At 35.7% G+C, this 27,241-nt stretch overlaps 1 protein-coding gene across 5 annotated transcripts in view; it reads right to left on the minus strand.

The window, feature by feature from the left end:
* Nucleotides 1-27,241, minus strand: part of LOC149796577 (uncharacterized) — a 318,277-nt gene that overhangs the window by 171,731 nt on the left and 119,305 nt on the right. For all 5 annotated transcript variants that reach the window (XM_089961283.1, XM_089961284.1, XM_089961282.1 and 2 more), the window contains exon 2: nucleotides 4,226-4,351. In XM_089961283.1, coding sequence (XP_089817409.1) covers nucleotides 4,226-4,348 — 123 coding nt within the window. In that variant the 5' untranslated portion in view covers nucleotides 4,349-4,351. The remainder of the gene's footprint in view (nucleotides 1-4,225; nucleotides 4,352-27,241) is intronic.

Consider the following 27,241-nt stretch of genomic DNA (forward strand, 5'->3'; position numbering starts at 1 on the left):
AAAAAGAACAGGGCAAGTCCAAGAATTGATGTTTCCTGTTTTTGTTAGATGATTATAAAATTTTGTTGAAAAATTGAAAAATAATTAAGGGACTTATGGTGCTGAAATGAAAGTGGCTGGATTTGACACTCAAGGGCTATAACTCTGCTAAATGACAGAGCATGCCAACAATTAACCCAGTTAAAGTCTCATGAAAAACAAATTTGGACAAAAGCCAATAATAAATAAGGGAACTATTGTGTAGAAATGAAAATGGGTGGGTCTCACAATCAGGGGCTACAACTCTGCTAAATGCTGATGCAGAAAGCTAACATTCAATGTTATGAAGGTCTTGTCTGCATCCCAAATTTGGTTGAAATCTAATAATAATTAAGGACTTTATGTGTGCTGAAATGAAAGTGGGTAGATCCAACAATCGTGGGCTATAACTCTGCTAAACCAGGACATAGAAAACTAACAATTAGAGGCAACCAGTATGTCATCAATAATAGCTGCATACCAAATTTAAATGAAATAGAAATTAATTAAGGGAGTTACTTTCTAGAAACAAACGTGGGTGAGTCTGAAAATCAGGTCTATAACTCCACAAATCTATGACACAGATTGCAGACAATCAACGTCTTCCAATGTTTCATTAGTAGCAATCTGCAGCCCCGATTTGGTTCAAATCTAACTGAATCAAAGGAGCACAAAACAATGACATATGAAGCTGTCAATCGGATTCAGCGAAGGTCTCACCAAAACTTTAGCCACTTCCCAAATTTTTGTTTGAAATCGAATAATTGATTAAAAGAGTTATTTGTGCAGTAATGAAAACGGGATGTACAGAAAGATGAGAAGTACGGAAAGACACAAGGCCATGCCCAATTTAATGTCCTTCTTTTATTGTGAAAAAGCAATAAAGCTCTATAAGATAAAGAGAAAGAATGCCATTAACACTTGAGAAATGTTACATATTCACAAAATATTTATAATCTATAGACAGCCAGAATGTGCCTATTTTAGAACTTTGTCTTTCCATACTTCTCATGTACATCCCATTTCTTTTATATCAGTGTTAAAGTTATTTTGTGTTCCAAGAGCATATAGGAAAATCATACTTTTCTGATGTAATTTACTGCCGACTTGAAGTTAATAATATTCATATGATTTGAATCCCTCCTGATTAATTGTTTTCATTTGAATCCTTTTCAGGAATTTGTAACCAGACAACCAGATGGCTTAGCTCAGCAAACAGATCTTGTAGTCTGGTTGTCTGGTGGGAAAATGTGGTAACTCAGTTGCTTTTAAACAAAGGGTTGCAGATTCAATGCCCACCCAGGCTAACATAGGTCAGTTGCCTCAGTGTGTCCAATAGAAAGGCACTTAGATTCCAATTCCTCCACATGATATGGCCAATAATGTACATGTATTAAAATTGCCATTAAAACCAACAAAAGCTGGTTCTCCAGTGGGCAAGAAAATGTTTCTTCCACTGTACGCGTTTAAATGAATCAAAATAAATCTCCATATCCATTCATAAATACCCCATCTCATTTCCTTCCTTAGTATCACAATCTAATTACACTAGCCCTTGCCCAGAGGAGAAGAAGTTAAAAATAGCAAGTGTGGATGAACAGACCATAGAACAAAGGCCATGCCATAAGCTCAAGCATCTTTTGGCCGAGTGAGCTAACAATAAACTCACAAAGTGTCCTACCTCTTGATCCCACAAGCCCTACTCAGGAAGCAACATTTGTTAAAGGAGAAAGGAAATATTGGATCATACAAAATTAAAAACTGAAATTAACTAGGTGAGCAGTTATTAAAATATTATAAAAATAATGAGAAAATCAATCAGAAGTGTTCTGCTTCTTGCACCCTCCCAGCCCCATTCCCATAGCCACCATCCAGAGGTGTTAATCCAAAATTAGTATAAAAAGAAAGTGTGTTGGAATTTTATAAGATTCAAAATCTGAAATCAATTGGATATATGTGTATCAAAACATAAGAGAAAATTTAAACTTTAATATACTTAAAGTGTTCTACATACTGAAATCATGGCCCTACCGCTTATAAGTTGTCAGACTGCAAACAACAAGATCCTTATCTGCTGTAACATAATGCGCCTACACATCAGGTCTATTAATTGCTCTTAACAAACTGCACAGATCCATATCTGCAAGTGCAATGGCAGATCTGGGTCTGTGCAGTTTGCAGTTGGACTCAACTTATAAGTGTGTACATACGTTAACTTGACCAAAGGGTAGAAGTGCTAAAGGGAAGAGAGTAAATGTGTCATAATCAAACACAAAATTTGTTCTCTGTGCTACGTTTCACTGCCAGACTCTAATCCAACATACCTATCCGACCTCACCCACGTGTACACACCAGCAAGATACTTATGCTTCTGTTCTGACAATCGTATACTCATTATTCCCACTATGAAAACAAAGATATGTGGACAGCGTTCTTTTGCATACCAGGGCCCAGCAACGTGGAATGAATTGCCCACTGAATTTAGACACAAAGACACAGTGATACCATTCAAGAGTGCTCTCAAAACTCACTTATTTCAACTGCAAGAACCAACTTAAAGACCTAATAATGTTTTCTACCTTGAATATTCTCAGCATGTCTTTTATGTTTTCTAATTTCATGGTGTTTGTTTTTGTAATCATATCATTATATATGTTTCTTATCTTATAGGTGTTGTCTAATGTCTATGTTTTTATCTTATAGGTGTTGTCTAATGTTGTAAAGCGCTTAGAGCTTCTAAAGATTAGGCGCTATACAAAGTCCTCATTATTATTATTATTATTATTATTATTATTATTATTATTATAATGTGATAATACTTTCTCACATATAAAGTGAACTGGACAAAGGATTTCTACAAATGTAAGTAATATAAAAAACTTGACATACTACCTAAGGGACAGAATCCACGGGTAGGAGAGGAAAAATACTTGATGTCTGTGTGTTATATTTCAAATATTAAATGTCTTGATAAATGGGTGATCAAAATGTAAGTTAAGAAAAAAGTTTTAAATCTGTCCCTAATATAAATGTCAACCTAATGGCCACACCCATGGGCAGAGTACAAAGGTAGGTGTGGTTCTTAGGGTAAGGGGAGCATGATACTGATAGGAGTGCCATATAGACTTACAAGTCAAGCCCAAATGTAAACTACCACATCATAAAGCACATGCAGGTCAGGGTCTATGTTGTTTGTTCTATGATTATTTCTAACAAACTGCACAGACTCATATCTGCCAGCACATCATGTGACAGCAGATCTGGGTCTGTGCAGTTTGGAGTTGGACTCATCTCATCTTACATGCATGTACATATAGTAGGTTTTGGAACAGAAGACAAAAGGTGATGAAAAATTGTAGAACAAAAAGTGATCCCAATATAATTCTGCACCCCTTGACCCACAACCAGAGTCCAAGTGCAAACAACATAGATCCTGATCTGCCATCAGAATCAGGAAGCAATACTGAGAGATGTGAATATAAGATGAAATATGAGTCAAACTCAATAACATTTTGTAGAAAACATAATATTGGGGAAAAAACACTTTTACCATAAACTTTAGCCAAAATGGATCCCCATTACTGGCTCCATGGACCCACTCAAAAGCAGAATTCAGAGACTGCTGAGGGATGAAGATTGTATTGAGAATAGTTTGTGTGATGTTACTCTATGCCATATATGAATTGTGTCAGATCAGAGATTAATGGGCAACAAGTGCTGCAATAAAATAACAAATCTGTGCCTCATATACCATCCTTGACCTTTGACCACATCTAGGGGTGGAACAAAGGGAGAGGACTTGACTGCAAGAAAGGGTGTATTCTATGATATTACACTTAAAACATGATGTGAATTGGTAAAGGAATTATTAAACTATGAGCAAAGGACAAAAAAGGAAATGTGTCCCCATTATAATTCTTGACCCCATGACCCCACCAGGAGAGGCAACCCTGAATCTGGAGTGGTATTTAGATACAAGGTTAATAAGCCTCATCAAAGCTGTCCCCAGAGTCACACATAGTACACCAACAGACAGACAGACATAAAACATGGAGCTATTATAGTCTACAACGAGACATTATATACTCGCTTACAAGCCAAATAAATAAATTCAAGTTTGTACATCCACAGTCACGGACAGGCACTGGATTTTGTTTTCTTGAAAAGCACAGGACCAAAGAAATGGCACAAAGCAAATTGACCTCACCTGCTCATCGGTTGTATCTGTTGTTTCCAGACCAGGATATTCATCCTGGAATGGAAGGTTCCATGTTTCTCCAAGGATCTTGGAAGGAATATCATCTGCATCCAATGGCAGCACATCTACCATTGTCTGAAATCAGGAAAACAGTAATAAATCAGTCATACTTTTCAAAAATGAATCACAGAAATTAGTGATTGATTCTAAACAGAAAAAGGAGCAGATAAATATTTCTGGAACAGTACCATATATACATGCTTACAAGACAAGTCCAACAGCAAATTGTACAGACACAGATCTGCCATTACAGGATGCAATGGCAGATCTGGGTCTGTGCAGTTTATCAGGAGTAAGTAGTACAACAAATAACAAAGTCCCTGATTTGTATGTGCATTATGTCAGGAGTAAGTAGTACAACAAACAACAAAGTCCCTGATTTGTATGTGCATTATGTCAGGAGTAAGTAGTACAACAAACAACAAAGTCCCTGATTTGTATGTGCATTATGTCAGGAGTAAGTAGTACAACAAACAACAAAGTCCCTGATTTGTATGTACATTATATCAGGAGTAAGTAGTACAACAAACAACAAAGTCCCTGATTTGTATGTGCATTATGTCAGGAGTAAGTAGTACAACAAACAACAAAGTCCCTGATTTGTATGTGCATTATGTCAGGAGTAAGTAGTACAACAAAGTCCCTGATTTGTATGTGCATTATGTCAGGAGTAAGTAGTACAACAAACAACAATGTCCCTGATTTGTATGTGCATTATGTCAGGAGTAAGTAGTACAACAAACAACAAAGTCCCTGATTTGTATGTGCATTATATCAGGAGTAAGTAGTACAACAAACAACAAAGTCCCTGATTTGTATGTGCATTATGTCAGGAGTAAGTAGTACAACAAACAACAATGTCCCTGATTTGTATGTGCATTATGTCAGGATTAAGTAGTACAACAAACAACGATGTCCCTGATTTGTATGTGCATTATGTCAGGATTAAGTAGTATAACAAACAACGATGTCCCTGATTTGTATGTGCATTATGTCAGGATTAAGTAGTACAACAAACAACGATGTCCCTGATTTGTATGTGCATTATGTCAGGATTAAGTAGTATAACAAACAATGATGTCCCTGATTTGTATGTGCATTATGTCAGGAGTAAGTAGTACAACAAACAACCATGTCCCTGATTTGTATGTGCATTATGTCAGGATTAAGTAGTACAACAAACAACGATGTCCCTGATTTGTATGTGCATTATGTCAGGATTAAGTAGTATAACAAACAACTATGTCCCTGATTTGTATGTGCATTATGTCAGGAGTAAGTAGTACAACAAACAACAAAGTCCCTGATTTGTATGTGCATTATGTCAGGAGTAAGTAGTACAACAAACAACAAAAAAGTCCCTGATTTGTATGTGCATTATGTCAGGAGTAAGTAGTACAACAAACAAAGTCCCTGATTTCTATGCACATTGTATTGCCCTGAAAAACAGTGCAATCTGCCCTAGCACATAGGCACATTGTATTGCCCTGTACAAATAGAGTGCAATCTACCCTATGCACATAGGCACATGGTTATTGCCCTGTAAAAAAACAGAGTGCAATTTGCCCTAAGCACATAAGCACATTGTACTGCCCTGTAGAAAAAGAGTGCAATCTGCCTTAAACGTATAGGCACACTGTATTGCTATCACATGTATCACCAATTACATATCAAAGCTATCACATGTAACATCAATAGCAAATCAAAGCTATCACATGTATCACCAATTACATATCAAAGCTATCACATGTATCATCAATTACAAATCAAAGCTATCACATGTATCACCAATTACATATCAAAGCTATCACATGCATCATCAATAGCAAATCAAAGCTATCACATGTATCACCAATTACATATCAAAGGTATCACATACATTACTAATTACAAGTCAAAGCTATCATATATACCACTGATTCCAAGTCAAAGCTATCATATATACCACTGATTCCAAGTCAAAGCTATCATATATACCACTGATTCCAAGTCAAAGCTATCATATATACCACTGATTCCAAATCAAAGCTATCACATGTATCACCAATTACATATCAAAGGTATCACATACATTACTAATTACAAGTCAAAGCTATCATATATACCACTGATTCCAAGTCAAAGCTATCATATATACCACTGATTCCAAGTCAAAGCTATCATATATACCACTGATTCCAAGTCAAAGCTATCATATATACCACTGATTCCAAATCAAAGCTATCACATGTATCACCAATTACATATCAAAGGTATCACATACATTACTAATTACAAGTCAAAGCTATCATATATACCACTGATTCCAAGTCAAAGCTATCATATATACCACTGATTCCAAGTCAAAGCTATCATATATACCACTGATTCCAAGTCAAAGCTATCATATATACCACTGATTCCAAATCAAAGCTATCACATGTATCACCAATTACATATCAAAGGTATCACATACATTACTAATTACAAGTCAAAGCTATCATATATACCACTGATTCCAAGTCAAAGCTATCATATATACCACTGATTCCAAGTCAAAGCTATCATATATACCACTGATTCCAAGTCAAAGCTATCATATATACCACTGATTCCAAATCAAAGCTATCACATGTATCACCAATTACATATCAAAGGTATCACATACATTACTAATTACAAGTCAAAGCTATCATATATACCACTGATTCCAAGTCAAAGCTATCATATATACCACTGATTCCAAGTCAAAGCTATCATATATACCACTGATTCCAAATCAAAGCTATCACATGTATCACCAATTACATATCAAAGGTATCACATACATTACTAATTACAAGTCAAAGCTATCATATATACCACTGATTCCAAGTCAAAGCTATCATATATACCACTGATTCCAAGTCAAAGCTATCATATATACCACTGATTCCAAGTCAAAGCTATCATATATACCACTGATTCCAAATCAAAGCTATCACATGTATCACCAATTACATATCAAAGGTATCACATACATTACTAATTACAAGTCAAAGCTATCATATATACCACTGATTCCAAGTCAAAGCTATCATATATACCACTGATTCCAAGTCAAAGCTATCATATATACCACTGATTCCAAGTCAAAGCTATCATATATACCACTGATTCCAAGTCAAAGCTATCATATATACCACTGATTCCAAGTCAAAGCTATCATATATACCACTGATTCCAAGTCAAAGCTATCATATATACCACTGATTCCAAGTCAAAGCTATCATATATACCACTGATTCCAAGTCAAAGCTATCATATATACCACTGATTCCAAGTCAAAGCTATCATATATACCACTGATTCCAAGTCAAAGCTATCATATATACCACTGATTCCAAGTCAAAGCTATCATATATACCACTGATTCCAAGTCAAAGCTATCATATATACCACTGATTCCAAGTCAAAGCTATCATATATACCACTGATTCCAAGTCAAAGCTATCATATATACCACTGATTCCAAATCAAAGCTATCATATATACCACTGATTCCAAGTCAAAGCTATCATATATACCACTGATTCCAAGTCAAAGCTATCATATATACCACTGATTCCAAGTCAAAGCTATCATATATACCACTGATTCCAAGTCAAAGCTATCATATATACCACTGATTCCAAGTCAAAGCTATCATATATACCACTGATTCCAAGTCAAAGCTATCATATATACCACTGATTCCAAGTCAAAGCTATCATATATACCACTGATTCCAAGTCAAAGCTATCATATATACCACTGATTCCAAGTCAAAGCTATCATATATACCACTGATTCCAAGTCAAAGCTATCATATATACCACTGATTCCAAATCAAAGCTATCATATATACCACTGATTCCAAGTCAAAGCTATCATATATACCACTGATTCCAAGTCAAAGCTATCATATATACCACTGATTCCAAGTCAAAGCTATCATATATACCACTGATTCCAAGTCAAAGCTATCATATATACCACTGATTCCAAGTCAAAGCTATCATATATACCACTGATTCCAAGTCAAAGCTATCATATATACCACTGATTCCAAGTCAAAGCTATCATATATACCACTGATTCCAAGTCAAAGCTATCATATATACCACTGATTCCAAGTCAAAGCTATCATATATACCACTGATTCCAAGTCAAAGCTATCATATATACCACTGATTCCAAATCAAAGCTATCATATATACCACTGATTCCAAGTCAAAGCTATCATATATACCACTGATTCCAAGTCAAAGCTATCATATCACTGACTACAAGTTAAACCTATTGCAAGTATCACCAATTGCAAATCAAAGCCATCCCATATGACACTGATTACGAGTCAAACTATTACTTAAATTAACAATTATAAATCAAAGCTATTACATACATCATCGATTACAAGTCAAAGTTATCACATTTCACCAATTACAAGTCAAAGTTATCACATTTCACCAATTACAAGTCAAAGCTATCACATATATCATTGATTACAAGTCAAAGTTATCACATTTCACCAATTACAAGTCAAAGCTATCACATATATCATTGATTACAAGTCAAAGTTATCACATTTCACCAATTACAAGTCAAAGCTATCACATATATCATTGATTACAAGTCAAAGTTATCACATTTCACCAATTACAAGGCAAAGCTATTACATATATCACCAATTTCAAATCAAAGTGACCACACTGGTGGCCTAGTTGTACCCCAGCCGAGTCATACCAAAGACTTATAACAATGGTATAACAATGGTACAACAGCTGCCTCACTTGGCACTCAGCATTAAGAGCTTAGTGTTAGGACTGGTTGGACTGGTGTCAAGGATAATTTGACAGGGTGGGACATGATGCTACATATCTGCAGCATGATGCCCCAGTACTAGACATCACCATATACTGCCACACTGCAGACATAATAACGATATGACTAAAACAATTTAAACCTACATTAAAAATCCAAATCTCACACACACACACACACACACACACATCAAGGCTATCACATACATCACCAATTACAAATCAAAGCTATCACATGCATCACCAATAACAAATCAAAACTATCACGTATCAACATTACAATTAAAAACTATCACCAATTACAAGTCAAAGCTATTACTTATATCACTGATTAACATTTATAAACAGCTTTGGATTACTTGCAAAATTGCCAATCAAATCTTGTAATAAAATTATGTAAATTATTAATTCTGTATATGTTTTAATTTCCAGTAAATAATGATGTGCTTCAGTTCTATTCCTGCTCTGCCTCCTTTATGGTACACACACACACACACACACACACACACAGACACAACCAATTGCTTTCAAATGGATATGATGATGAACAATACCATAAAGTACAATGTTGTCATTTGTATCCAAGCTTCAAATTTCCAGAGTACTCTGAATCATATCTGGTGACAGATAGGCTTGATTACAAAAATGCTCTTAAGTGAATCATCATTGTGGCTTTGTTGCTTAGGAAACAAAGAGGGACAGACAAAAGGATTAACAGTTTCACTTGATTGTAGTCTCATGTCATGCTGATTCAGGATTTCCTTACTAACAATAAGTACTAACCTTCATGCTGTAAACCAGAAAGTTTTGTATGTAACTGTCCTGTATTTAGTCTGTATCTAGTTTTGCATGTAACTGTCCTGTATTTATTCTGTATCTAGCTTTGTGTGTAACTGTCCTGTATTTATTCTGTATTTAGTTTTGTATGTAACTGTCCTGTATTTATTCTGTATCTAGTTTTGCATATAACTGTCCTGTATTTATTCTGTATCTAGCTTTGTGTGTAACTGTCCTGTATTTATTCTGTATCTAGTTTTGCATGTAACTGTCCTGTATTTATTCTGTATCTAGTTTTGCATGTAACTGTCCTGTATTTATTCTGTATTTTAGTTTTGCATGTAACTGTCCTGTATTTATTCTCTATCTAGTTTTGCGTGTAACTATTCTGTATTTATTTTTGCATGTAACTGTCCTGTATTTATTCTGTATTTACTTTTACATGTAACTGTCCTGTATTTATTCTGTATCTAGTTTTGCATGTAACTGTCCTGTATTTATTATGTATTTAGTTTTGTATGTAACTGTCATGTATTATTCTGTATCTAGTTTTGCATGTAACTGTCCTGTATTATTCTGTATTTAGTTTTGTATGTAACTGTCCTGTATTTATTCTGTATCTAGTTTTGCATGTAACTGTCCTGTATTTATTCTGTATCTAGTTTTGTATGTAACTGTCCTGAATTTATTCTGTATCTAGTTTTGTATGTAACTGTCCTGTTTTATTCTGTATCTAGTTTTGTATGTAACTGTCCTGTTTTATTCTGTATCTAGTTTTGCATGTAACTGTCCTGTATTTATTCTGTATCTAGTTTTGTATGTAACTGTCCTGTATTTATTCTGCATCTAGTTTTGTATGTAATTGTCCTGTATTTATTCTGTATTTAGTTTTGCATGTAACTGTCCTGTATTTATTCTCTATCTAGTTTTGCATGTAACTGTCCTGTATTTATCATGTATCTAGTTTTGTATGTAACTGTCATGTTTTATTCTGTATTTAGTTTTGTATGTAACTGTCCTGTATTTATTCTGTATTTAGTTTTGTATGCAAATGTCCTGTATTTATTCTGTATTTAGTTTTGCATGTAACTGTCCTGTATTTATTCTGTATCTAGTTTTGCATGCAACTGTCCTGTTTTATTCTGTATCTAGTTTTCCATGCAACTGTCCTGTATTATTCTGTATCTAGTTTTGTATGTAACTGTCCTGTTTTATTCTGTATCTAGTTTTGCATGTAACTGTCCTGTATATATTCTGTATCTAGTTTTGTATGTAACTGTCCTGTATTATTTCTGTATCTAGTTTTGTATGTAACTGTCCTGTTTTATTCTGTATCTAGTTTTGCATGTAACTGTCCTGTATTTATTCTGTATCTAGTTTTCTATGTAACTGTCCTGTATTTATTCTGTATCTAGTTTTGTATGCATCTGTCCTGTATTTATTCTGTATCTAGTTTTGTATGCATCTGTCCTGTATTTATTCTGTATCTAGTTTTGCATGTAACTGTCCTGTATTTATTCTGTATCTAGTTTTGCAAGTAACTGTCCTGTATGTATTCTGTATCTAGTTTTGCATGTAACTGTCCTGTATTTATTCTGTATCTAGTATTGTATGTAACTGTCCTGTATTTATTCTGCATCTAGTTTTGTATGTAATTGTCCTGTATTTATTCTGTATTTAATTTTGCATGTAACTGTCCTGTATTTATTCTGTATCTAGCTTTGCATGTAACTGTCCTGTATTTATCATGTATCTAGTTTTGTATGTAACTGTCATGTTTTATTCTGTATTTAGTTTTGTATGTAACTGTCCTGTATTTATTCTGTATTTAGTTTTGTATGTAAATGTCCTGTATTTATTCTGTATCTAGTTTTGCATGCAACTGTTCTGTATTATTCTGTATCTAGTTTTGTATGTAACTGTCCTGTTTTATTCTGTATCTAGTTTTGCATGTAACTGTCCTGTATATATTCTGTATCTAGTTTTGTATGTAACTGTCCTGTATTTATTCTGTATCTAGTTTTGTATGTAACTGTCCTGTTTTATTCTGTATCTAGTTTTGCATGTAACTGTCCTGTATTTATTCTGTATCTAGTTTTACATGTAACTGTCCTGTATTTATTCTGTATCTAGTTTTGTATGTAACTGTCCTGTATTTATTCTGTATCTAGTTTTGCATGTAACTGTCCTGTATTTATTCTGTATCTAGTTTTACATGTAACTGTCCTGTATTTATTCTGTATCTAGTTTTGTATGCATCTGTCCTGTATTTATTCTGTATCTAGTTTTGTATGTAACTGTCCTGTATTTATTCTGTATCTAGTTTTGCATGTAACTGTCCTGTATTTATTCTGTATCTAGTTTTGTATGTAACTGTCCTGTATTTATTCTGTATCTAGTTTTGCATGTAACTGTCCTGTATTTATTCTGTATCTAGTTTTGCATGTAACTGTCCTGTATTTATTCTGTATCTAGTTTTGCATGTAACTGTCCTGTATTTATTCTGTATTTAGTTTTGCATGTAACTGTCCTGTATTTATTCTGTACCTCATTTTGCATGTAGCTATCCTGTATTTATTCTGTATCTAGTTTTGTATGTAACTGTCCTGTATTTATTCTGTATCTAGTTTTGTATGTACCTGTCCTGTATTTATTCTGTATCTAGTTTTGTATGTAACTGTCCTGTATTTATTCTGTATCTAGCTTTGTATGCAACTGTCCTGTATTTATTCTGTATCTAGTTTTGTATGCATCTGTCCTGTATTTATTCTGTATCTTGTTTTGCATGTAACTGTCCTGTATTTATTCTGTATCTAGTTTTGCATGTAACTGTCCTGTATTTATTCTGTATCTAGTTTTGTATGTAACTGTCCTGTATTTATTCTGTATCTAGTTTTGTATGCAACTGTCCTGTATTTATTCTGTATCTTGTTTTGCATGTAACTGTCCTGTATTTATTCTGTATCTAGTTTTGTATGTAACTGTCCTGTATTTATTCTGTATCTAGTTTTGTATGCGTTGTCCTATATTTATTCTGTATCTAGTTTTGCATGTAACTGTCCTGTATTTATTCTGTATCTAAAGATGCTGAATTCTTAGGATCATGACAATATAAAGACAGATAATAGATGATGTTAATCACAAAATGAATTGTATCCTAGAATCCTGCTTCAAAAAATATCAACTGACCCAAGACCATCCAAGTCAACCTCTAGCATATACCATATTAATCTTTCTTTAAAAATACATTCCCACCTCCCACAAACCCAGATCTGCCATTGCATATTTGACCAGATAATCTGATTTATTCCAAGTTCTTTTGATATCATATGAAGAATGAACAGCATACAGTCTTACCTTTTGGTACACTGCTAACAGTAGATGAACAGCACACAGCCTTATCTACTTGTATTATCATGTAACAGTTTTAATATTAGATGAACAGTAAAAAGCCTTATCTAACTGTATAACAAGCAACAGTAGATGAACAGTAAACAGCCTTATCTGCTTGTATATCATGTAACAGTTGTAAGAGTACATGAACAGTAAAAAGCCTTATCTAATTGTATATCAAGCAACAGTAGATGAACAGTAAACAGCCTTATCTAATTGTATATCACACAACAGTAGATGAACAGTACACAGCCTTATCTACTTGTATATTAAGCAACAGTAGATGAACAGTAAACAGCCTTATCTGCTTGTATATCATGTAACAATAGATGAACAGTAAACAGCCTTATCTAACTGTATTATCACACAACAGTAGATGAACAGTACACAGCCTTATCTACTTGTATATCAAGTAACAGTAGATGAACAGCACACAGCCTTATCTACTTGTATATCAAGCAACAGTAGATGAACAGCACACAGCCTTATCTACTTGTATAGCAAGCAACAGTAGATGAACAGCACACAGCCTTATCTACTTGTATATCAAGCAACAGTTGTAACAGTACATGAACAGTAAAAAGCCTTATATACTAGTATATCATATAACAGTTATAACAGTAGATCAACAGTAAAAAGCATTACCTACTTGTATATCAAGTAACAGTAGATGAACAGCACACAGCCTTATCTACTTGTATATTAAGTAACAGTAGATGAACAGTACAGAGCCTTATCTACTAGTATGTCATATAACAGTTGTAACAGTAGATCAACAGTAAAAGGCCTTATCTACGAGTATATCATATAACAGTTGTAACAGTAGATCAACAGTAAAAAACCTTATCTAATTGTATATCAAGCAACAGTAAATAAACAGTAAACAGCCTTATCTAATTGTATATCACGCAACAGTAGATGAACAGTACACAGCCTTATCTACTTGTATATTAAGTAACAGTAGATGAACAACACACAGCCTTATCTACTTGTATATCAAGCAACAGTAGATGAACAGCACACAGCCGTATCTACTTGTATATCAAGCAACAGTAGATGAACAGCACACAGCCTTATCTACTTGTATATCAAGCAGTACATGAACAGTAAACAGCCTTATCTACTTGTATATCGTGTAACAGTTGTAACAGTGCATGAACAGTAAAAACCCTTATCTACTAGTATATCATATAACAGTTGTAACAGTAGATCAACAGTAAAAAGCATTACCTACTTGTATATCAAGTAACAGTAGATGAACAGCACACAGCCTTATCTATTTGTGTATCAAGCAACAGTAGATGAACAGCACACAGCCTTATCTACTTGTATATCAAGCAACAGTTGTAACAGTACATGAACAGTAAAAAGCCTTATCTACTAGTATGTCATATAACAGTTGTAACAGTAGATCAACAGTAAACAGCTTTATCTACTTGTATATCATGTAACAGTTGTAAGAGTTGTAACAGTATATGAACAGTAAAAAGCCATATCTACTAGTATATTATATAACAGTTGTAACAGTAGATCAACAGTAAAAAGCATTACCTACTTGTATATGTTGTTGTTGTTGTTGTAGGGTTTAACGCCATTTTTCAGCACACAATAGGCTATACATGGTGGCCAGTATTAATGGTGGAGGAAGAACCTGGGAAAACCCCCGGAAATGAACCACTGACCCATGAGAAGCTACTGGCAAGCTTTCTCACATACCCACATTGGCTGAATCCGAGACTCGAACCCACACAGACAGGTGAGACGGCAGTGATCCGTAACGGAGAGCGCTTTAGACCACTCAGCCACTCGGGGCCCCTACCTACTTGTATATCAAGTAAAAGTAGATGAACAGCACACAGCCTTATCTACTTGTATATCAAGCAACAGTAGATGAACAGTAAATAGTCTTATCTACTTGTATATCATGTAACAGTAGATGAACAGTAAACAGTCGTATATTGTGGTACATTATGTAACAGCAGATGAACAACATACAGACTTATCAACTAGCATAGTATGTAACAGCAGATGAACATCAGACAGTCTTATCTACTGGTACATTATGTAACAGTAGATGAACAGCAGCATACAGCCTTATCTTCTGGTACATGGTACAATATGTAACAGCAGATCTGAGTCTATACTGTTGTAAATCATAAGAAGAATAAACAGCACACATCCTTGTCTACTGGTGCGATACGTAGCAGTAGGTTAACAGGATATAGCCATACCTAATGATATATTGTGTAACAATAGATGAACAGCACACAGCCATACCTAATGATATATTGTGTAACAGTAGACAAACAGCACACAGCCATACCTAATGATATATTCTGTAACAGTAGATGAACAGCACACAGCCGTATGTAATGATACCTTGTGTATTAGTAGTTGAAAAGCATATTGCCTTATCTACTGGTGCATTATATAACAGCAGATCTGGGTTTGTGCTGTTGGTAGGGACTAACCCATTGAACAACAAATATAGACTCTAATCTGCATGTTCATTATTCAACAGCAGATCTGGGTTTGTGCTGTTGGAAGGGACTAATCCACTGAACATCAAATATAGACTCTAATCTGCCTGTGCATTATGCAACAGCAGATCTGGGTTTATGCTGCTGGTAGGGACTAATCCATTGAACAACAAATACAGGCTCCAATCTGCCTTTGCATTATGAAACAGCAGATGTATGGTAAGACTTCCATCAAGACAATAGAATGAGTCTCACTATAACAGTCATCAAGGACATCCACAAGAACAAACAATAACGGAAACTCTGTTGATGGGCAATTGCTATTGTAGACTGTCAGCAAGGAAACAGAAACTGAAACTAATCACTCCATTATAATAATTCAAATCTGCAAATAAGGACCATTTAGAATTAGTTTTGGTTTTACAAATGAATAAACTGAAACTGTAGAACAAGTCAAACAGGGTTGTCAGAATGAATCTAAATTGGCAGTAGGGTGACCATAAAATTTTTACTAAAAGATGGTCCCCAGATACTGGTACACGGATTTAAGCCTGCATTATATGAAAATCATTCAAGAAACTGACAGATGTAGCTCACCAAATGAAGAGCCATCAATCATTTACATATTTTTTTCAGCAATTTTTCTCTTTCATTACCAATATTTCTAAATACCATCTGAAACATTCTGATGATGAAATTAATAAGTGGATGCATGATGGCATCATCTGAATGAAATTCAGTTTACATTAGACAGAATCCGATCAAGAACAAAAAAGATACTTTTGCACTTTCCATCCATTCATCTGCAACTATGGCCAACAAAATTATTTGCTTAATGCCAAAACATCCACATGTTCTCAACCTTGTCTGAAATCCCTCAGGGGAGTGGATTTTCATCTTAACATCAAAGTATGGTGACAATCAATCTAATTATTCATCAAAACATTTATTAATTATTGGCATACAATCTTGGGTGACCATGGATGTGCTTGTGAATGGATGATGATTCAGAAGTCATTCACATAGCTATATGTGTACTGAACTTGTAGAGTGGAACAAACTAGAAACAGGACTCTGACTCTCTTTGTTAATCCCTGCCAGTCTTGTTTGGTCTGGATTCATGTATATTGACTGTCTTTGTTCATCCCTGCCAGCCATGGTTGGTCTGGATTCATAATTGCTGACTCATTTGTTAATCTCTGCCAGCCATGTTTGGTCTAAATACATGATTGCTGACTGCCTTTGTTCATCCCTACCAGCCATGGTTGCCCTGGATTCATAATTGCTGACTGTCTTTGTTAATCCCTGCCAGCCATGGTTGGTCTGAATACATGATTGCTGACTGCCTTTGTTCATCCCTGCCAGCCATGGTTGGTCTGGATTCATGACTGCTGACTGTCTATGTTCATTCCTGTCAGCCATGGTTTGTCTGAATACATGATTGCTAACAGTCTTTGTTCATCCCTGCCAGCCATGATTGGTCTGAATACATAATTGCTGACTGTTTTTGTTCATACCTGCCAGCCATGTTTGGTCTGAATACATGATTGCTAACAGTCTTTGTTCATCCCTGACAGCCATGATTGGTCTGAACACATAATTGCTGACTGTCTTTGTTCATCCCTGCCAGCCATGGTTGGTCTGAATACATGATTGCTGACTGCCTTTGTTCATCCCTGCCAGCCATGGTTGGTCTGAATACATTATTGCTGACTGTCTGCGTTAATCCCTGCCAGCCATAGTTGGTATGGATTCATGATTGCTGACTGTCTTGTCTGTGTTAATCCCTGCCAGCCATGTTTGGTCTGAATACATGATTGCTAACACTCTTTGTTCATTACTGCCAGCCATGGTTGGTCTGAATACAAAAGTGCTGACTGTCTTTGTTCATCCCTGCCAGCCATGGTTGGTCTGAATACATTATTGCTAACTGCCTTTGTTCATCCCTGCCAGCCATGCAGCCATGGTTGGTCTGAATACATTATTGCTAACTGTCTGTTCATCCCTGCCAGCCATGGTTGGTCTGAATACATTATTGCTAACTGTCTTTGCTCATCACTGCCAGCCATGTTTGGTCAGAATACATGATTGCTGACTGTCTTTGTTCATCCCTGCCAGCCTTGGTTGGTCTGAATACATGATTTCTAACTGTCTTTGTTCATCCCTTCCAGCCATGGTTGGTCTGAATACGTGACTGCTGTCTATGTTCATCACTGCCAGCCATGGTTGGTCTTAATACATGACTGATGACTGTCTTTGTTCATCCCTTCCAGCCATGGTTGGTCTGAAGACATGATTTCTAACTGTCTTTGTTCATCCCTGCCAGCCATGGTTGGTCTGAATACATGACTGCTGACTGTCTATGTTCATCACTGCTAGCCATGGTTGGTCTTAATACATGATTGCTAACTGTCTTTGTTCATCCCTGCCAGCCATGGTTGGTCTTAATACATGATTGCTAACTGTCTTTGTTCATCCCTGCCAGCCATGGTTGGTCTGAATACATTATTGCTAACTGTCTATGTTCATCACTGCCAGCCATGGTTGGTCTTAATACATGATTTCTAACTGTCTTTGTTCATCCCTTCCAGCCATGGTTGGTCTGAATACATGACTGCTGACTGTCTTTGTTCATCACTGCCAGCGATGTCTGGTCTTAATACATTATTGCTGTCTTTGTTCATCCCTGTCGCCATGGTTGGTCTGAATACATGACTGCTGTTTTTGTTCATCACTGCCAGCCATGGTTGGTCTTGGTCTGAAAACAATACTGCTGACTGTCTTCGACCATAAACATTGAATCTATAGCAACCATATACCCTTTTATGTAACGGAATTAGGTCAAGAATGCAGTGGTGAAATTCCGCAGCTTAACTCAAAATTAATTATTGACATACAGTAAGTACTTACTTGACTTTTATGTGGAGTAGGAGAGATGAATCTGATTTTATTGGCAGGAAATACTAATACAGTGAACATGCCAAATTGTACAGGATCAGTCTGAGGTGAATCAGTGGCTAGTGTGGTAGAATACTAAACAAGTGTAGGATGATATTACAATCAAATAAAATAAGGGCTATGTGAACAAGTGTAGGATGATATTCCAATCAAATAAAATAAGGGCTATGTGAACAACTGCGGGATGATATTCCAATCAAATGAAATAAGGGCTATGTGAACAACTGCGGGATGATATTCCAATCAAATGAAATAAGGGCTATGTGAACAAGTGTAGGATGATATTCCAGTCAAATAAAATAAGGGCTATGTGAACAACTGCGGGATGATATTCCAGTCAAATAAAATAAGGGCTATGTGAACAACTGCGGGATGATATTCCAGTCAAATAAAATAAGGGCTATGTGAACAAGTGTAGGATGATATTCCAATCAAATAAAATAAGGGCTATGTGAACAAGTGTAGGATGATATTCCAATCAAATGAAATAAGGGCTATGTGAACAACTGCGGGATGATATTCCAATCAAATGAAATAAGGGCTATGTGAACAAGTGTAGGATGATATTCCAATCAAATAAAATAAGGGCTATGTGAACAAGTGTAGGATGATATTCCAGTCAAATAAAATAAGGGCTATGTGAACAACTGCGGGATGATATTCCAATCAAATAAAATAAGGGCTATGTGAACAAGTGTGGGATGATATTCCAGTCAAATAAAATAAGGGCTATGTGAACAAGTGTGGGATGATATTCCAGTCAAATGAAATAAGGGCTATGTGAACAAGTGTAGGATGATATTCCAGTCAAATAAAATAAGGGCTATGTGAACAACTGCGGGATGATATTCCAGTCAAATAAAATAAGGGCTATGTGAACAAGTGTAGGATGATATTCCAGTCAAATAAAATAAGGGCTATGTGAACAAGTGTAGGATGATATTCCAGTCAAATAAAATAAGGGCTATGTGAACAAGTGTAGGATGATATTCCAATCAAATAAAATAAGGGCTATGTGAGCAAGTGTAGGTTGATATTCCAATCAAATAAAATAAGGGCTATATGAACAAGTGTAGGTTGATATTCCAGTCAAATAAAATAAGGGCTATGTGAACAAGTGTGGGATGATATTCCAGTCAAATAAAATAAGGGCTATGTGAACAAGTGTAGGATGATATTCCAGTCAAATAAAATAAGGGCTATGTGAACAAGTGTAGGATGATATTTCAATCAAATAAAATAAGGGCTATGTGAGCAAGTGTAGGTTGATATTCCAATCAAATAAAATAAGGGCTATATGAACAAGTGTAGGTTGATATTCCAATCAAATAAAATAAGGGCTATGTGAACAAGTGTAGGATGATATTCCAGTCAAATAAAATAAGGGCTATGTGAACAAGTGTAGGTTGATATTCCAATCAAATAAAATAAGGGCTATATGAACAAGTGTAGGTTGATATTCCAGTCAAATAAAATAAGGGCTATGTGAACAAGTGTGGGATGATATTCCAGTCAAATAAAATAAGGGCTATGTGAACAGTGTGGGATGATATTCCAATCAAATAAAATAAGGGCTATGTGAACAGTGTGGGATGATATTCCAATCAGATAAACTAAGGGCTATGTGAACAAGTGTAGGATAATTACAAAATCTAAAACAACATGAGACATATAGTCAAGGGTTCAGATAATCTAATACTTTAACTCCTCTTTCAGACAGCTATTCCAGAAGTAGATGAATGTTACATACAAAGTGATATATTGACCGACATGACCAATTTATGTCAAAGTTTCCAACAGAATAAAAGTTTTTAATAAGTGACCACCCCTTATGACCAGAAAAACTGGTCTATCAAGACAGATGCTGGTCTCTCATTTGAGGTCATTGCCTTGAAAAAAAAACAATAATTTTCATAAGGAATCTTCAATGACAGAAGCCAATCCTTCAAAACCATGGTTTATTAAATTAGGTTTAAATGTATTTATAGACTGCTCCAGTGGCCTAGTGGTTTGAGCATCCACCTGGGATGCAAGAGGTCATGGGTTCGATCCCCAGCTGAGTCATACCAAAGACTTATAAAAATGGTACTATCATCTGCCTCACTTTGCGCTCAGCATTAAGAGGTTAGTGTTAGGACTGGTCAGGCTGGTTTCAGTATTATGTAACTGGGTGGGACATGATGCTACATGTCTATGGAATGATGCCTCAGTGCTAGACATCACTATAAACTGCTACACTGCAGACATCGTAGTGATATGACTAAAAAATTGTTAAAGCTACGTTAAATTCCAAATCACACACACACACACACACACACACACACACACACACACACACACACACACACACACACACAATTTATTTATAGGCTGAATATTTTGACCTACTAAAGCTCATGTCCATTTTCTAAATTGTAATTAACTGCACCCAACCATACATAGAAAACCATGAATCTAATATTGTTGTTGTTGTTGTTGTTCCAGGGTTTAATGCCATTTTTTAGCACAAGATAGGCTATACATGGTGGCCAGTATAAATGGGGGGAGGAAGAACCCAGGAAAACCCCAGAAAGAACCACCGACCAATGAGAAGCTGCTGGAAAGCTTTCTTACGTACCCTCAGAGATTCAAACCCACACAGATAAAGATGAGATGGCAGCAATCCGTAACAGAGAGTGCTTTAGACCACTTGGGGCCTCCTGAATCTAATGTAAATTTAATTGTCATTAGCATGTGCTGGAAAGTGAATGTAAAGTCTTCCCTGTTGAGTATTACATTGGGTTTGTTGTTTTGTGATATTTTTGGGGGGATCTTATTGTCTCTCTACATCAACAAGTCGTAACATTTAATTATCTATCAGTAACAATATTGTATTATTATCAAGATGGCATTTCAGAAATATCAATTTATATGCTTCAAAGTTCAGTTTTAATAGTTTTTTAAATTGTTGTTGTGGGGTTTAATGCCATTTTTCAGCACATGATAGGATATATATGGCGGCCCATATTAATGGTGGAGGAAAAACCCGGGTTTTTTAATTGTTGCATACATTTTTTATATCAGATTTTAAGCACGGCAAGCAAATGAATGACTGTTGAGAAGTGAGACTTGTATATATTGCACACAGTTCTAAAACCAAAATTTCTATAAATGTTAGATATTTCTCTATTATTCCTAGTGACCCACTACAAATTGTCACTTCAGATACTGCTATACTTCTAACGGCCCTAGAACACTGCACATTTTCAATATACTCGTTTATAACCTGGGGGACCCGGGAGATTGCGAATTTGAACATCAGCCAAGTCATACCAAAGACATATAAAATGGTACTAACAGCTATCTCGCTAGGCGCTTATTATTAAGTTAAGTGTTAAGACTGGCCTGCCTGCCTGGTGTCAAGGTAATGTGACTGGGTGGGTTCATGCTACATGTCTGCCACATGATCAACATCACTATAAACAACCACACTGCAGACATCATAGCGATATGACAGAATTTTGTTAAAGCTACATTAAAAATCCAAATCACACACACACACAGAGTTTATATCTTGGGTTCAACTGCAAAAAAAATAGACCCTGATCTGCCATCACAACATGTGCTAGTATTTCAGAGTCCATCTTGTTTTTTCAACTTATTACTTCTAACAAAATGCACAGACCCAGATTTGCTGGCATATTATGCAATGGCAGATCTGGGTCTATGCAGTTGACAGCTGATTCCAACTTCTAAGTGAATGTATATGGTAGTATTATTTTCAGAACTTTGGCATATTATGAATTCCTATATTCTGAGAACACTTGTCACATTTTCAAACTGAAAATAAAAACACAGCACCACTCCATGAGTCACTCATGCAAATTGGGTCCGATTTTCAACAGACAAATGTTGATGCAGATAATAATCTTTGACCCAACTCTCCTGAGACTTCCACTTAATTCAAAAGGTTACATCATTTACAATATACCTTCTTCATAGCTATACTTGCCTGTCCATTTTTGGTTAAGTCCAGTTTGACATCTATACCAGTTCAAACTACTTGTACCAATGACCAGTCTTACATCCTTAGTTTCATTCCACATTTCATATTGTTCAAATTTACCATATATGCTAATACCTATGAGCATCTCACTTCATCCTATATACCAATATATACCAATATATATCAGCATCTCACTTTATATTGTCCTATATACCCATATATAACAATATCAACATCTCACACCCATCCACCTATGACCCCTGCAATATCCAGTATCTTTCAGCATCTTATATTGACCAATGTACCATATCTACCAAAAAGTAGGATGTTTGCTGGAAACAGGTTTGCTTTGTATTTTTTATGTTCTTCAGTGTTCATAAAGACTCAATAAATAAAAGTGGCGCCATGAATATTAGTGGAATTGTGGTAGAACTTTCAGTAATTAAACCTCATTAAACATACTAATTACACATATTTGCACAGGAGTCAACAATCTCAAAATTCTTCTAAGCTCTTTCTGAGACACAATGAAGGCACAAACCTTTAAATCTTGTGCATATTTCCTGGGACTAAATGTGGCCCCAAGGAATATGAAAACATGTTACTGGAGGTCAAAACATCAAAAACTGGCCAAAAGTCAGCTGGTTCAGTACAGGACTTTCACCTCTTAGTATTTATTATATCAGTGTAATTTGAAGAACTGTCATGCTTCCATGGTTAATTAATATTATGTCAAACTTCTATAAGTCTTAACAAAGTTTTTACACAAGGCTTGATCAAAGGGGGCCAACACTTTAATAGGACAGTCAATTTAATCACAAAATGGCCATCTTTGCTCCATTGTGAGTTATCCATCTTTGCTTCATGGTGAGTTATCAATCTTTGCTCCATGGTGAGTTATCCATCTTTGTTCCATTATGAGTTATCCATCTTTGTTCCATTATGAGTTATCCATCTTTGTTCCATTATGAATGACCCATCTTCGTTCTATTGTGAATTACTAGTATAGGCATCATATGAGCTAATAATTTTTGAACCTAAATAACACTGAGGATATCCATTGTGAGTTATCCATCTTTGCTTCATGGTGAGTTATCAATCTTTGCTCCATGGTGAGTTATCCATCTTTGTTCCATTATGAGTTATCCATCTTTGTTCCATTATGAATGACCCATCTTCGTTCTATTGTGAATTACTAGTATAGGCATCATATGAGCTAATAATTTTTGAACCTAAATAACACTGAGGATATCAAATTTTGCCAACTTAAAACAGCATAGACCCTGATATGATCATACAGTATGCAGTGACAGATCAGGGTCTATGTTGTTTGCAGTTGCATTTTACATGTAAGCAAGTATACACAATATCAATACTCCTTTGATAATAAGGGGAGGTTTATCAAAATTTCACTGAGTAGAATTGTAAGACTGGGGAAGGGTTATGCTGCTTCATTTATTTCAATATATTTTAGTTCTTGGATTATATGAACAGACCATAATTTGGTTTCACACCACTAAATATCCTGTCTGTTTGCATGCATTCTTTTGACACATCTTTATCACAATCACACAATTGGTAATGATATGCATGCATGCATATTGCATGCAAGCTATGTATACATAGTCTCCTGGCAACCAGCCTACAAATTTCATGACAATTTGGGGGGTTTTTTTATAGAGTACCTGTCAGGCCATAATTTTAATGAAAGGTCAGACAGATAATTACTGCCATCCTATACCTTAGTGTAATTAAGGAGTCCTAACTTTATAATGACAAGATCAATTATGTCTTCCATGAATGTCATTATCAAGGGGAAGTCCATACTTTGGTATAGACGGTAGCAGCGTGCTTGTTGTACACCCCTGAAGTGTTCATCTCGGAACAGAGCATTTGAACAGGAAGTGTGTGAATGAGAATGATAGTCTGCCCCCCTCTTATATCCTGGTGTGGGACTTAACCCCATAGCAACCCTCTAACGACACAATCTGACAACACGGTTCAACCGGATCATGAATGATTTGCAGGAGTTTTGCAGTGTATGTGAGGGGAGGGTGTCTGTGTGTACGTTTGTGTGTACAAAGCAAAATGAATCTACATGCTACCTGTTCAAGTGTAAAGAACAGATTTATCTTCAGCATGGCAATAAGATAATTGCACTGATCAGGGGATATGGCAATAAGATAATTACATCACTGGGATATGGCAATAAGATTTTTTTTTTTTTTGTTGTAGGGTTTAACGCCATTTTTCAGCACAAGATAGGCTATACATGGCAGCCAGTATAAATGGTGGAGGAAGAACCCGGGAAAGCCCCCGGAAAGAACCACCGACCCACAAGAAGCTACTGGCAAGCTTTCTCACATAACCACATTAGCCGAATCCAAGACTCGAACTCATGCAGACAGAGGTGAGATGGCAGTCATCCCTAAAGGTGAGCGCTTTAGACCACTCGGCCACTCGGGGCCCCTGGCAATAAGATAATTACATCACTAGGAAATGGCAATAAGAAAATTATATCATAGGGATATGGCAATAAGATCATTACATCACTAGGATATGACAATAACAAAAATACATCACTGCAACATGGCACTAAGATAATTACTGCGGTCCTGAGACATGGCAATAAGATAATTACCATGGTCACTGAGACATGGCATTGAGATAACCACCTTGGTCACTGGGACAAAATCCATGGTGTGCTGGTAATGAACATGCACCCTCTCTTGATGGCAATATCAACAAGCAGTAATTAACTTTTCAAATACAAAATGCAGAGAATGCCTTTATCATTAGCATGAAGTGAGTTCAGGTATTCTATTCAATTCAGGGGCTCAATTAAGCATGACATATGTTTGTAATAGGGTTATTACAAAATCCTACCAACCAAATTGTGTATGGTAGGTTTACTAGTAAGTGTGTAGATATGTTGAGAGTTAGATTAATAAATATATGACACAACCAGCTGGTGGCAGAATATTACTGCAACAATGATTAGTACAACCAAAATTATATAATACAACACCATATGTGTGATAACAATTAAAATGCTGGTGGTTTTTCTTTTCAATGTCGGTTCAGTGATGCAGACTGGGCATTTGATTATCCAGCATTATCTATCATTTATTGCCACCATTGCACAATATTATCACAACCAGACAGCTAGTTTTGGAGGGAAAAATTGAAATGACAGCATTTGAACAAAATTAGTTATTCTTTCTTTAAGTGAACATTACCATTTTACATAAGCATTCTAATACCATGCACTGCTATAAAATATATTTGTAATGACAACTCAAAATCAGGAAGGGACAGAGTTTGAGCTCAAATCCAAGAGACTCTGGGAATTACCACAACTATGATCTTCCGCTTGGTCATATTACACAATCAAGCCTCATAAACCTTTTAATCTGTGATTTTAGCAAGTTACAAAAGTTACTTTGTAGGTAAATTTTCAAGAAAATACTGATTATTTTAGTATGTCATATTACATCCTATATTTGAAGTCTATTCCTGTCTATCATGACTTGAGAACAGCAATCCACAGGTAAAATTCTACTTTGATAAAACAGCACTTTATGGTATGTCAACCCAACCCTAATTGTGTTTAAAAATAAATTTTAATTAAAGAAACCTTTTTACAAAGGTAAGTGAACCATCTGCTTTTCCAAGAAGCTCACAAGACTGGCCCCCTGAATTTAACACTGGAAAAACATATGTACCATCATATAACATTGTGATGGTTCAGGGGTTTCTATTACATCAACCCTGACCTCACAGAACATTGTGAAGGTTCAGGGGTTTCTATTACATCAACCCTGACATCATGCAATGTTATGACACTAAGACATTGTTGATTTCTAACAATGCTTGCCTTTTTATACAGTGAATGAGGTCATCTGCTAACAATACTCAAAAAAAGTTTAACATGAGATTTTCGTACACAGTTGCATTTTGTACAGTATCATCTGTACTCGCTTAGAAGTTGAGTCAAACTGCAAACAACAAAGATCCTGATCTGCCATAGCATTATGCACCTGCAGATCAGGGTCTATATTGTTTGTTCTACTAATTACTCCTAACAAACTGCACAAACCCAGATCTGCCATCACAGTATTCGACGGCAGATCTTGGGTTTTGCAGTTTTTAGTTGGACTCATCTTATAAGAGAGTATACATGGTAGTAATAAATGCAGTTTATGTTGTGCACTGGTGCATGGGCATTCGTCTGTAGGTATAACCACAACCTTGAGACTGGAATGATTGGGACAGACAGCAGATGATGTTTAGGATCTTCTGAACAAGAGATCATAATGCTCCTGAGCTGAACTAAGCTTCTCCACTAAAAAGTAGCATTACTTAAGTACTGTCCTTTGTGATTGGTTGACACAAAATTGTAAATTCAAGTTCATAGTTGTACGAGTTTAATGCCTTGTTTTGTTCACTGACATTTGATGTTTCATACCCTTCTTTTGTGTCTGCATCTCTCGTCTGTAGAAAATGAAGTCCCACCAAAACAAACAGGAAAAAATACTAAGTCAGGAAGATA

The sequence above is a fragment of the Sinohyriopsis cumingii genome, chromosome 6 (genome assembly GCF_028554795.1).
Source record: "Sinohyriopsis cumingii isolate HCF-2022 chromosome 6, ASM2855479v2, whole genome shotgun sequence".
Lineage (NCBI taxonomy): Eukaryota > Metazoa > Mollusca > Bivalvia > Unionida > Unionidae > Sinohyriopsis > Sinohyriopsis cumingii.